At 43.2% G+C, this 14,606-nt stretch overlaps 2 protein-coding genes across 2 annotated transcripts in view; one reads left to right on the forward strand and one right to left on the reverse strand.

The window, feature by feature from the left end:
- ZFYVE26 (zinc finger FYVE-type containing 26) overlaps positions 1–11,013 on the reverse strand; it is a 106,690-nt gene extending 95,677 nt beyond the window's left edge. The window contains exons 1-4 of the mRNA XM_056547099.1: positions 10,763–11,013; positions 8,815–8,893; positions 6,063–6,152; positions 1,464–1,995 (exon numbers count right to left, since the gene is read on the reverse strand). Of these exons, the coding sequence (XP_056403074.1) occupies positions 1,464–1,995; positions 6,063–6,152; positions 8,815–8,893; positions 10,763–10,947 (886 nt within the window). The 5' untranslated portion in view covers positions 10,948–11,013. The remainder of the gene's footprint in view (positions 1–1,463; positions 1,996–6,062; positions 6,153–8,814; positions 8,894–10,762) is intronic.
- PALS1 (protein associated with LIN7 1, MAGUK p55 family member) overlaps positions 10,995–14,606 on the forward strand; it is a 106,207-nt gene continuing 102,595 nt past the window's right edge. The window contains exon 1 of the mRNA XM_056547102.1: positions 10,995–11,117. The gene's annotated coding sequence lies outside the window, so the exon portion shown is untranslated. The remainder of the gene's footprint in view (positions 11,118–14,606) is intronic.

The following is a 14,606-nucleotide window of genomic DNA, read 5'->3' on the forward strand; positions in this document are numbered from 1 at the left end:
TTACTTGCCCCAGGTGAGTTTAAAAGGAGCATCACATGCTTGAAACTATTATTTTTCCACAATTTTGAAAGGGTGCCAATAATTTTGTCCAGACCATTTTTGTGTGAAATTATGTCCAATTTGCCCTCCTTTTTTTGTTTAGTCCCAATACACACAAAGGGAATAAACATGTGTATAGCAAAACATGTGTTACGGCAATCCTTTTCTGTGAGAAATGCTTCATATTCTAGAAAAATTTCAGGGGTGCCAACATTTACGGCCATGACTGTAGGTTTTATTTTATTTTACTACTAAAATAACTACATGCACTAAAATTTGTATGTTTAAAATTGTCATATTCTGACCCCTATAACTTTTTTATTTTTCTGCATATGGGGCTATATGAAAGCTTATTTTTTTGTGCTGTGGTCTGTAGTTTTTATCGGTACCATGTCTGCTTTGATGGGATTTTTTAATAGCTTTTTATACATTTTTTTTAGGGTATACAAAGTGACCAAACATATGCAATTTTTAATACGGAAGTGGTTAATGTGGTTAAACAATTTTTTTTATTTTTATTATTTTTACACTTTATTAGTCCTTAGAGGACTTTTAGGCAGAATCATTAGATGCCTCATACGGATCACTTTAGTTCCATAGAACTACATTGATCTGTGCGCTCTGTGCTCAATTGGTTAAGTCTGGTCCAATTTCATCTTTGACAGCGGCGATCTAAAGGGTTAAACTTTTGATATATTTTAGATTTGGAAAGTTATTCAACATTCATTATAGCATGTTAATGAAAAATATGCTTCTTTCTATTGTATTTTTCCCGATCAGTCCTGTCAGCAAGCGTTTCTGACTCATGCTGGAGTCCTAAACACTCAGAGCTGCCAGCCTGCTTTGTTCACAGCCAAACAGGCTGTGAACAAAGCAGGCTGGCAGCTCTGAGTGTTCTCCTTTGTGAACAAAGCAGACTGGCAGCTCGTAGTGTTTAGGACTCCAGCATGAGTCTGAAATGCTTGCTGCCAGGACTGGTAGGGAGACCCCTAGTGGTCATTTCTTCAAAATGGAAAATTAAATAGAAAGAAGAATATTTTTTAATAACATGCAATTGTAAAGTTATTCTGCATACATTAATCTATAATATATCAAAAGTTTTTTTGATGAGAGGTATCCTTTAATAACTGCATGTCGGCTATTAATGGCGGCCCCTAACTACAGGAATCAGCTGGGAGACGGCCAGTATGGCGCGGGCTCTAGTCAGGAGCCTGCGCCACACACCGATTGCCGTCTTGGGACGAGCCAGCAAATCCTTAGACGGCAACCGGTTAAAGTGGTGTTCTCGTCTGGGATCTTCTTATATCCCCAGGATATGCCATAAATGTCTAATTAATTCTGGTCTCACCTCTGAATTGGTTCAGATGGATAAAACACAAAAAATTAAAACACTAAAACAACTTGTAACAAAATGTTTCACAAACCTCTTCCAGGAGACTTCAGAGTAGATATACGAGCCCTTATCTTCTCAGTAGACACAATACCGTACAGGCTAACTAGTGCGTAGTTCTGCTTCCTCAGTAAGCACGCCTGCACACGATCTTCTGAGAGAATTCCCTTGTCTGAGCAAATATTATAGAGCTCCTCACATAAACGCCTGAGCTCGCCAGCCTGGAGCTCCATATTGAAGTGCATGGTGCTTAAGACACTGTATACCTGATCGACTGTACATGAGGCTGAATCTGTAGACCCGGCCTCATCTACCCTCTGGAGAGATGACAACAAGTCTAAGAGGAAGTTCACAGTGATGTTCAGAAGGTAGTGATTGTATTCAATGCAAACAGGGTGAGCATCATCCACTAGGAGAAAACCTATCAGTGACTGCACAAGCCGAGGATTCTGGGATAAAGCGCCCTGTAGAGATGAGACTGTAGCCTCACTGAAGCGAGGACTTGGGGTTTCCCTTCTGTTTTCTTTTAATTCAGAGTGACTGTATAGAAATGCTTCATACAGCTCCTATAGAGGAAACAATGGCATATAGAAAGCGATATTAATATCAATGGCAATTAGAACACTATATAAATGGATTTTACATTATCTGTAGACATAAGATACAAGTTACATGTGGATACACACTATATAGTCTTAACTCCTTAACGACGAAGGACGTATATTTATGTCCTCCGCCGGCTGCCGCGATATGCCGCGCACGGTATCATATCTGGTCAGTCCCAGCGGCCATCAACGGCCGGGACCCGCGGCTAATACAGAACATCACCGATCGCGGTGATGCCCTGTATTAACCCTTCAGACACAGCGATCAAAGCTGACCGCCGTGTCTGAAGCGAAAGTGAAAGTATCCCGGCTGCTCAGTCGGGCTGTTCGGGAACGGCGCGGTGAAATCGCGGCGTCCCGAACAGCTTACAGGACACCAGGAGGGACCTTACCTGCCTCCTCAGTGTCCGATCGGCGAATGACTGCTCCGTGCCTGAGATCCAGGCAGGAGCAGTAAAGCGCCGATAACACTGATCACAGGCGTGTTAATACACGCCTGTGATCTGTGTAAAAGATCAGTGTGTGCAGTGTTATAGGTCCCTATAGATCATTTAACCCCTTCCCTAATAAAAGTTTGAATCACGCCCCTTTTCCCATTAAAAAAAAAACAGTGTAAATAAAAATAAACATATGTGGTATCGCCGTGTGCGTAAATGTCCGAACTATAAAAATATATCGTTAATTAAACCGCATGGTCAATGGCGTACACGTAAAAAAATTCCAAAGTCCAAAAAAGCGTATTTTGGTCACTTTTTATACCATTAAAAAATGAATTAAAAGTGATCAAAAAGTCCGATCAAAACAAAAATGGTACCGATAAAAACTTCAGATCACGGCGCAAAAAATGAGTCCTCATACCGCCCCATATGTGGAAAAATAAAAAAGTTATAGGGGTCAGAAGATAATTTAAAATGTATAAATTTTCCTGCATGTAGTTATGATTTTTTCCAGAAGTGCGACAAAATCAAATCTATATAAGTAGGGGATCATTTTAATCGTATGGACCTACAGAATAATGACAAGGTGTAATTTTTACCGAAATATGCACAGCGTAGAAACGGAAGCCCCCAAAAGTTAAAAAATGTCGTTTTTTCTTCAATTTTGTCGCACAATGATTTTTGGGTAAAATGACTAATGTCACTGCAAAGTAGAATTGGTGACGCAAAAAATAAGTCATAATATGGATTTTTAGGTGGAAAATTTAAAGGGTTATGATTTTTAAAAGGTAAGGAGGAAAAAACGAAAGTGCAAAAACTGAAAAACCCTGCGTCCTTAAGGGGTTAATCTCTTAAGGATGCAGGCCTATCTGTATGGCCTTCTCCTAATCATATCGGGTCAGTCCCGGAGGCTAACGGTGACGGCGATGTCCGGTATTAACCCTTTAGACGCAGCGATCAGAGTTGATCACTGCGTCTAAAGTAAAAAAGAAAAAGTATCCCTGGCTGCTCAGTCGGGCTGATCGGGACCACTGTGGTGAAACCGCTGAGTCCCGATCAGCTAGGATGCACGAAGAGGGTCCCTTACCTGCCTCCTGCACGTCCGATTGGCGATTGATTACTCCAAGCCTGAGATTCAGGCTTCAGCAATCGACCGCCGATAACACTAATCAATGCTATGGCATAGCATTGATCAGTGCCTGCAAACAATATACTGCATGTTATAGTCCACTATAGGGGCTATAACACTGCAAAAAAAAAAAAAAAAAAAAAAAAAAAAAAAGTTTATTAATGTGATTTAACCCCTTCCCTAATAAAAGTTTGAATCACCCCCCTTTTCCCATATAAAAAAATTTAAAGAAATTAAAAAAACACCATGTAAATAAAAATAAATATATACATGTGGTATCGCTGCGTGCGTAAATGTCAAAACTTTAAAAATACATCATAAAACCGCACGGTAAATGATACACGTAAAAAACTTCAAAATCCCAAAAAATAAAGTTATAGGGGTCAGAAGATGACATTCTCAAACATAATAATTTTTGTGCATCTAGTTAAGATTTTTTCCAGAAGTACGACAAAATCAAACCTATATAAGTAGGGTATCATTTTAATCGTATGGACCTACAGAATAAAGATAAGGTGTCATTTTTACTGAAAAATGCACTGTGTAGAAGCGGAAACCCCAAATATTTACAAAAAAAATTGTTTTTTCTTCAATTTTGTCGCACAATTATTTTTTATTTTTTTTGGTTTCAAGGTAAATTTTTGGGTAAAATGACTGATGTCATTACAAAGTAGAATTGTTAGCTAAAAAAAATAAGCCATCATTTGGGTCTATAGGTTGAATAACATTGAAAGGGTTATGATATTTAAAAGGCAAATAAACGAAAATGCAAAAACTGACAAACGCCGAGTCCTTAAAGGGGTACTCCGCCCCTAGACATCTTATCCCCTATCCAAAGGATAGGGGATAAGATGTCAGATCACTGGGGTCCCGCTGCTGGGGACCCCGGGGATCACTGCTGCAGCACCCCGCCATCATTACTGCACAGAGCGAGATCACTCTGCACATAATGACAGGCAATACAGGGGCCGGAGCATTGTTACATCCCAGCTCCGCCCCCTCGTGACATCACAGTCCGCCCCCGTCAATACAAGTCTATGGGAGGGGGCGTGGCGGTCGTCACGCCCCCTGCCATAGACTTGCATTAAGGGGACGGGCCGTGATGTCATGAGGGGCGGAGCCATGATGTCACGCTGCTCCGGCCCCTGTATCGCCCGTCATTACGGACAGAGCGAACAAAGCGAGCAGTAATGATAGCGCAGTGCAGCAGCGATCCCCGGGGTCCCCAGCAGCGGGACCGTGGCGATCTAACATCTTATCCCCTATCCTTTGGATAGGGGATAAGATGCCAGGAGCGGAGTACCCCTTTAAGGGGTTAAGTAATCCCCTCATTGCAACTCAGAGAAATGACTAGAATAAGATTTTACTTGCTGAAGCTTTCCAAGGTCTGTCTTGCTGGTGAACATATGATGAGCTTGTTTTCATAATGATCAGCAAACCTGAGTAAGCAGTGCTGCAGTGTAAAGCAAGGCAGAGGAAAAAACGGAACCTCCAAAGCAGCTTTAAAGCTTAAAGGGGTACTCCAGTAGAATTTTTTTTTAAATCAACAGGTGCCAGAAAGTTAAACAGATTTGTAAATTACTTCTATTCTTTTCTCTGGGAGATACGCTAGGGGCTTTAAGATTGTCGCGGTGAATCCAGACAGTCTCATCTCCCCCTTTTACGCAATGGGTTGGGAGGGTTGGCATGGGAGTCCATGTTGAAGTACCATACCTGGCCATGTTTGTCAAATGTTATTAACAGCACTTGTTTATTCTACATGCATAACATGTTAGACATTTTATGGGTGGCTCGTTTTTGCCAACTCCTCTGCTCCAGACCGAATAGGTCTTCGCCCACGAAAAGGAATAGCCCTGGATTACCATAATCTTGATACCCCAAGGACTATATACACCTAAACTGTGATGTAACGTGCCTCATCTGACATTCCGCCAGTTACCCTATTTGTTTTGTTTGTTATTCCAATTTGGAAATAGTTTTCCTAATTTCATGGAAATGCCAAATATGTTATATAAAAAAAAAATAAAAAAAATAAAAAAAATTCTTAATCCTTCGAGTACTTATTAGCGGCTGTTTATTACACAGAGGAAATTCTTTTATTTTGGGATTTATTTTCTGTCTGACCACAGTGCTCTCTGCTGACACCTCTGTCCATAGCAGCATATGTTTGCTATGGGGATTTTCTCCTGCTCTGGAAAGTTCCTGACATGGACAGAGATGTCAGCAGAGAGCACTGTCCAGGCATATTGGAAGTTGTAGTTTTGCAACATCTGGAGGCACCCTGGTTGGGAAACACTGATCTAGCACATAAAGAAAAGAAAAAAAAAAAAAAAAAAAAAAAGAGAAGCCAGAACAGATACGAAACTCCCTGCAGATATAGTTGGCAGATTTTCTTGCGGTGAACGAAACAAAAATAACAGGTTGTGAAACTAACCCCCCCCCCCAACCCCCGCACGACTTACCTTCACAGTCTGCTCTGTTGCTCCATTCTGAAACTCCTCAAGGAGAAGAAGAAACTCAGTTTCATCTTTGAGAATATCCGGCAGCTGCTTCTAAAAAGGACAGAGAACATATAAAGATATTCACTAGAAATGAGCGAAATCACAGTAAATTCGATTCGTCACGAACTTCCCGGCTCGGCAGTTGATGACTTTTCCTGCATAAATGAGTTCAGCTTTCCGGTGCTCCCGTGGGCTGGAAAAGGTGGATACAGTCCTAGGAGACTCTTTCCTAGGAATGTATCCACCTTTTCCAGCCCACCGGAGCACCTGAAGGCTGAACTAATTTACGCAGGATAAGTCATCAACTGCCGAGCCGAGAAGTTCGTGACGAATCGAATTTACTGTAAGTTCGCTCATCTCCAATATTCACCATGAAAAAGGATACATAGCTTCTCCGCCACATACAGAGGTGCAGATTCTTACACCTTTATTCAGATGTCAATGATTGAGGTCACATACCTGTTGCCTGCAATTATTTTGGCGTCCCCATGACAACACCTACTGAACTAACAAGCTTTCATGTTAAGTCAAGCTTTTACCTCTAAGGCTGGGTTCACACCACGTTTTTGCAGTACAGTTCCTGTATATGTTTTCAATTTGATGGAACCGTATTGGAAACCGTATTGGAAACCGTATGCATTGACTCTCCATTGAAAACCGTATGCCAAAAGATGCATCAGGTTGTGTCCGTTTTGCATCCTGTACGTTTTTGTCAGTTTTTTCCTGTGCCCACAACTTTAGCCTACCACGATTCTCCCATAGAGCTATATGGAGGGGGTGTGGCGGCCCCCGTTTCAAGATACGTTTTTTTACTATGATACTTGTCCTTTAAATATTCAAAATATTTTCAACAAACATAGTACAGTGGTCCCTCTACATACGATGGTAATCCGTTCCAAATGGACCATCGTTTGTTGAAACCATCGTATGTTGAGGGATCCGTGCAATGTAAAGTATAGGACAGTGGTCTACAACCTGCGGACCTCCACATGTTGCAAAACTACAACACCCAGCATGCCCGGACAGCCGATGGCTGTCCGGGCATGCTGGGTGTTGTAGTTTTGCAACATCTGGAGGTCTGCAGGTTGAAGACCACTGGTAGAAGAAGTTGTACTCACCTGTCCCTGCCGCTCCGGACCGTCACCGCTGCCCTGGATGTCGCCGTCCATCGCTGTCACCGCGTCCCCGACGCTCCGGCAAGGCCTCTGCTTCCCCGGCATCCGCGCGCTCCGTCGCCGCCATCACGTCGCTACGCACGCCGCTCCTATTGGATGACAGGACGGTGTGCGCTGTGACGTGATGATGATGATGGAGAGCGCCGACGATGCACGGGATTCCGAAGAGGACGCGCCGGAGCCTCAAGGACAGGTAAGTGATCGTCAGCGGACCACACGGGGCACCGTAAATGGCTATCCGGCGGCAGCTGAAGCAGTCAGCGCTCCCGGATAGCCGATTATGCGATGGCCCCGACATACAAAAGCATCGTATGTTGATGCTGCCTCTGAGAGGCCATCGTATGTTGAAATGATGGTATGTCGGGGCCATCGTAGGTCGAGGGGTCACTGTACTAACGGTCTTTAATTTTTTTTTTCAACAGCAACATATAAAAAGTTTTGGAATTTTTATATCTGATAATGCCCATTTAAAAAAGGCCTCTAAAAAGTTGAAGAAGCGATCTGATTGGTTGCTATGGGCAACTGGTCCTTTTTTTTTCTCTGCACAGGTTTTGATAAATCTCCCCTTGTGTCATTTGAACAAACTCTGCACAGATCAATGATTCAAGTGAATATAAGAAACGTTGTAAAAAATCAGCTCAGCTTTGTCCTGTGTCTGCAAGACAAGCAAAAGGGGGAGATTCATCAAAACCTGTCCTGAAGAAAAGTTGTCCAGTTGCCCATGGCAACCAACCAGATTGCTGCTTTCATTTTTCACAGGCCTCTAAAAATGAAAGACGCGATCTGATTGGTTTCCATGGGCAACTGCACCACTCATCCTCTGCACAGTTCTTGATAAATCTCCCCCCAAGAAGTCAGGGAGCTCCGCCCAACAGCTCTGGGTGAACTGCAAATTATAGATGGAGCCTGCAGAGCAGAAATCTGCTGAAAAAATTACCATATACTAGTTATATAAATAGTGCTGCTCCTCATCTACACACACAGGGCGGCTTATCCTAACGTCACCGCCAATAACAGGTACGGTTTAATGAATCACCCCCTGTAAAAGGGGTACTCCTGTGGAAAAATTTATTTATTTTTTTTAGATCAACCGGTGCCAGAAATTTAACCAGATTAGTAAATTACTCTTAATCCTTCCAGTACTTATCAGCTGCTGCATACTACAGATAAAGTTGTTTTCTATCTGACCACAGTGCTCTCTGCTGACACCTCTGTCCATGTCAGGAACTGTCCAGAGCAGGAGAGGTTTGCTATGGGGATTTGCTCCTACTCTGGACAGTTCCTGACATGGACAGAGGTGTCAGCAGAGAGCACTGTGGTCAGACAGAAAAGAAATTCAAAAAGAAAAGAACTTCCTGTGGGGCATACAGCAGCTGGTAAGTACTGGAAGGATTACGATTTTTATTTTTTATAGAAGTACTTTACAAATCTGTTTAACTTTCTGGAACCAGTTGATATGAAAAAATATATATATATATTTTTCCACCTGAGTACCCCTTTAATTAGGTGCAATGCCCCAAACCACAGGGAATACTTACATCAGCCCATGCCAACCAAACTTCCAATGCATTAAGCCAAAACCAGGCAAGTTTCTGAGGCGTGTGCTCTTCATCATAACTGCAAGAGGAATAAAAAAAAAAAAAAAGCAATAGATGAAAACAGACTATGGCATCATTTAATGTTTTTTGTTGTTCTAAGAGAATCTTAGAAAATGACGGACACCAGAGGGAACCCGAAGGTGAACTGTTTTTAAGTGGCCCCTTATAGCATAGGCCAGCATTTCCCAAGCAGGGTTCCTCCAGCTGTTGCAAAACTACAACTCCCAGCATGCCCGGACAGCCTTCGGCTGTCCGGGCATGCTGAGAGTTGTAGTTTTGCAACAGCTGGAGGCACCCTGCTTGGGAAACACTGGCAAAGACTATTTATATATATAAAAAAAAAAAAAAAAGCTACTGAGCCCTGCAATGATTCTGGAGGGTTAAAACTGTTACGGCGGCCATGTTGGTTGCCACCCAGCTTTCCCAGCTAGAGATACAAGAAGAGCTGGTTATAAGGAGGATGAGCAGGAAGGGAAATGTTTAGAACAAGAACTGCTGAGAAGATATAAAGTGGAGGTAGAATTCCCAGCTGGCAGCCGGCCTAGACTAGGGGATGTGATGTGTAAATATTAGGACAGGCAGCAGACGGGGCGTCATGGGTGCTGGGTCATATAACCGGTCTCACTGCACCCCGGATCCAGAACTCCAAGGAGAGACAAACCATGGCAGTCCAGGGTGAGGTCAAAGTATGGGGGGGGGGCTGCTGGGTCTGTCAGTGTCCGTATTGTGGGGGTACTCTGCTCCTCACTGTGCCGGAGGGCGCGCCGTGCCAGGGAGGGGCCCGCCGTGCCAGGGAGGGGCCCGCCGTGCCAGGGAGGGGCCCGCCGTGCCAGGGAGGGGCCCGCCGTGCCAGGGAGGGGCCCGCCGTGCCAGGGAGGGGCCCGCCGTGCCGGAGGGGGCGCCGTGCCGGAGGGGGCGCCGTGCCGGAGGGGGCGCCGTGCCGGAGGGGGAGCCGTGCCGGAGGGGGCGCCGTGCCGGAGGGGGCGCCGTGCCGGAGGGGGCGCCGTGCCGGAGGGGGCGCCGTGCCGGAGGGGGCGCTGTGCAGGGAGGGCGCGCTGTGCCGGAGGGGGCGCTGTGCAGGGAGGGCGCGCTGTGCAGGGAGGGCGCGCTGTGCAGGGAGGGCGCTGTGCCGGAGGGGGCGCTGTGCAGGGAGGGCACTGTGCCGGAGGGGGCGCTGTGCAGGGAGGGCACTGTGCCGGAGGGGGCGCTGTGCAGGGAGGGCACTGTGCCGGAGGGGGCGCTGTGCAGGGAGGGCACTGTGCCGGAGGGGGCGCTGTGCAGGGAGGGCACTGTGCCGGAGGGGGCGCTGTGCAGGGAGGGCACTGTGCCGGAGGGGGCGCTGTGCAGGGAGGGCACTGTGCCGGAGGGGGCGCTGTGCAGGGAGGGCACTGTGCCGGAGGGGGCGCTGTGCAGGGAGGGCACTGTGCCGGAGGGGGCGCTGTGCAGGGAGGGCACTGTGCCGGAGGGGGCGCTGTGCAGGGAGGGCACTGTGCCGGAGAGGGCGCTGTGCAGGGAGGGCACTGTGCCGGAGGGGGCGCTGTGCAGGGAGGGCACTGTGCCGGAGGGGGCGCTGTGCAGGGAGGGCACTGTGCCGGAGGGGGCGCTGTGCAGGGAGGGCACTGTGCCGGAGGGGGCGCTGTGCAGGGAGGGCACTGTGCCGGAGGGAGCGCTGTGCAGGGAGGGCACTGTGCCGGAGGGGGCGCTGTGCAGGGAGGGCGCTGTGCCGGAGGGGGCGCTGTGCCGGAGGGGGCGCTGTGCCGGAGGGGGCGCTGTGCAGGGCACTGGAGGCTGTACAGGTGACTATAATAAGGACAGTCAGCACAATACAGTCAGGTATGGGTACACAGCAGTCTGTATAGATGCCCGGACAGTAGGGGGCAGCATTTACCTGAGCAGGTGCGGGGCTCTCACCAGCCCTCTCAGTATTTCCTCCACTCCACCAGCATCAGGACCCCGGGAAAGTTGCGGCAGACAGGCCCTTGCCAGCTCCCAGTGCCCCTTGCGCAGACACCGGTAGAAGAATTCCGGCAGACTGCTGTAAGAAGCCTCCTCACCGGACGGCGGCGGAGACATTTCCCGGGCGCGCTCCCTCACAGCCAACCGCGCGCGCCCCCGCCGCTCACACCAAGCGTCACGTGACTGTAGGGTAAAGGCTACAGAGGAGTAACCAAAATGAGGCGTGAGGAAGCTGGGTCACGTGACCCCAGTGATCACGTGACCCCGACAGGACAGGTTGCTGTGAGGTGACCGAGGAGGAGGAGGGGGCTCTTGTCGGTCACGTGAGCTCTTCATTAACCGGAATACAGCTAATGTCATAAAGCAGTGTTTCCCAACCAGGGTGTCTGCAGCCTTTGGCATGCTGGGAGTTGTAGTTTTGCAACAGCTGGAGGCACCCTGGTTGGGAAACACTGTGATAAGGTTTTATGGAGAGACCAGATGATGGATAAGGTTCCTTTCACACTATGAGTATTCATCAGTTATTAAACGTCCTTTTTCTGTGTAAAAACGTCTGTATAATAACGGATGTATAATAACGGATGTATAATAACGTCTGTATAATAACGGATGTATAATAACGGATGTATAATAATGGATGTATAATAACGGATGTATAATAACGTCTGTATAATAACGGATGTATAATAACGGATGTATAATAACGGATGTATAATAACGGATGCATAATAACGGATGTATAATAACGGATGTATAATAACGGATGTATAATAACGGATGCATAATAACGGATGTATAATAACGGATGTATAATAACGGATGCATAATAACGGATGCATAATAACGGATGCATAATAACGGATGTATAATAACGGATGTATAATAACGTCTGTATAATAACGTCTGTATAAAAACGTCTGTATAAAAACGGATGTATAATAACGGATGCATAATAACGGATGTATAATAACGGATGTATAATAATGGATGTATAATAACGGATGTATAATAACGGATGTATAATAACGGATGCATAATAACGGATGCATAATAACGGATGCATAATAACGGATGTATAATAACGTCTGTATAATAACGGATGTATAATAACGTCTGTATAATAACGTCTGTATAATAACGTCTGTATAATAACGGATGTATAATAACGTCTGTATAATAACGGATGTATAATAACGGATGTATAATAACGTCTGTATAATAACGTCTGTATAATAACGGATGTATAATAACGTCTGTATAATAACGTCTGTATAATAACGTCTGTATAATAACGGATGCATAATAACGGATGCATAATAACGGATGCATAATAACGGATGCATAATAACGTCTGTATAATAACGGATGTATAATAACGGATGTATAATAACGGATGTATAATAACGTCTGTATAATAACGTCTGTATAATAACGGATGTATAATAACGGATGTATAATAACGTCTGTATAATAACGGATGCATAATAACGGATGTATAATAACGGATGCATAATAACGTCTGCATAATAACGTCTGCATAATAACGGATGTATAATAACGGATGTATAATAACGGATGTATAATAACGGATGCATAATAATGGATGTATAATAACGTCTGTATAATAACGGATGTATAATGACGGATGCATAATGACGGATGTATAATAACGGATGCATAATAACGGATGTATAATAACGGATGTATAATAACGGATGCATAATAACGGATGCATAATAACGTCTGCATAATAACGTCTGCATAATAACGGATGTATAATAACGGATGTATAATAACGGATGTATAATAACGGATGTATAATAACGTCTGTATAATAACGGATGCATAATAACGGATGCATAATAACGGATGCATAATAACGGATGTATAATAACGGATGTATAATAACGGATGTATAATAACGGATGCATAATAACGGATGCATAATAACGGATGCATAATAACGGATGTATAATAACGGATGTATAATAACGGATGTATAATAATGGATGTATAATAACGGGTGCATAATAACGGATGTATAATAACGTCTGTATAATAACGTCTGTATAATAACGTCTGTATAATAACGTCTGTATAATAACGGATGTATAATAACGGATGTATAATAGCGGATGTATAATAACGGATGTATAATAACGTCTGTATAATAACGGATGCATAATAACGGATGCATAATAACGGATGTATAATAATGGATGTATAATAACGGATGCATAATAACGGATGTATAATAACGGATGTATAATAATGGATGTATAATAACGGATGCATAATAACGTCTGTATAATAACGGATGTATAATAACGGATGTATAATAATGGATGTATAATAACGGATGTATAATAACGGATGTATAATAATGTCTGTATAATAACGGATGCATAATAACGTCTGTATAATAACGGATGTATAATAACGGGTGTGTAATAACGGATGTATAATAACGGATGTATAATAATGGATGTATAATAACGGATGCATAATAATGGATGTATAATAATGGATGTATAATAATGGATGTATAATAACGTCTGTATAATAACGGATGTATAATAACGAATGTATAATAACGGATGCATAATAATGGATGTATAATAACGGATGCATAATAATGGATGTATAATAACGGATGTATAATAATGGATGTATAATAATGGATGTATAATAACGGATGCATAATAACGGATGTATAATAACGTCTGTATAATAACGGATGCATAATAACGTCTGTATAATAACGGATGTATAATAACGGGTGTGTAATAACGGATGTATAATAACGGATGTATAATAACGGATGTATAATAATGGATGTATAATAACGGATGCATAATAATGGATGTATAATAATGGATGTATAATAACGGATGTATAATAACGGGTGTGTAATAATGGATGTATAATAAAGGATGTATAATAACGTCTGTATAATAACGGATGTATAATAATGGATGTATAATAACGGATGTATAATAACGGATGTATAATAACGTCTGTATAATAACGGATGCATAATAACGGATGCATAATAACGTCTGTATAATAACGGATGCATAATAACGGATGCATAATAACGGATGTATAATAACGGATGCATAATAACGGATGTATAATAATGGATGTATAATAACGGGTGTATAATAACGGGTGCATAATAACGGGTGCATAATAACGGATGTATAATAATGGATGTATAATAACGGGTGTATAATAACGGGTGCATAATAACGGATGTATAATAATGGATGTATAATAACGGATGTATAATAACGGATGTATAATAATGGATGTATAATAACGTCTGTATAATAACGGATGTATAATAATGGATGTATAATAACGGATGTATAATAACGGATGTATAATAACGTCTGTATAATAATGGATGTATAATAACGGATGTATAATAACGGGTGTATAATAACGGATGCATAATAATGGATGTATAATAACGGATGTATAATAACGGATGTATAATAACGGATGCATAATAACGGATGCATAATAACGTCTGTATAATAACGGATGCATAATAACGGATGCATAATAACGGATGTATAATAACGGATGCATAATAACGGATGCATGATAACGTCTGTATAATAACGGATGCATAATAACGGATGCATAATAACGGATGTATAATAACGTCTGTATAATAACGGATGCATAATAACGGATGTATAATAACGGATGCATAATAACGGATGTATAATAACGGATGTATAATAACGTCTGTATAATAATGGATG

This window comes from Hyla sarda, chromosome 11, assembly GCF_029499605.1.
Source record: "Hyla sarda isolate aHylSar1 chromosome 11, aHylSar1.hap1, whole genome shotgun sequence".
Classification (NCBI taxonomy): domain Eukaryota; kingdom Metazoa; phylum Chordata; class Amphibia; order Anura; family Hylidae; genus Hyla; species Hyla sarda.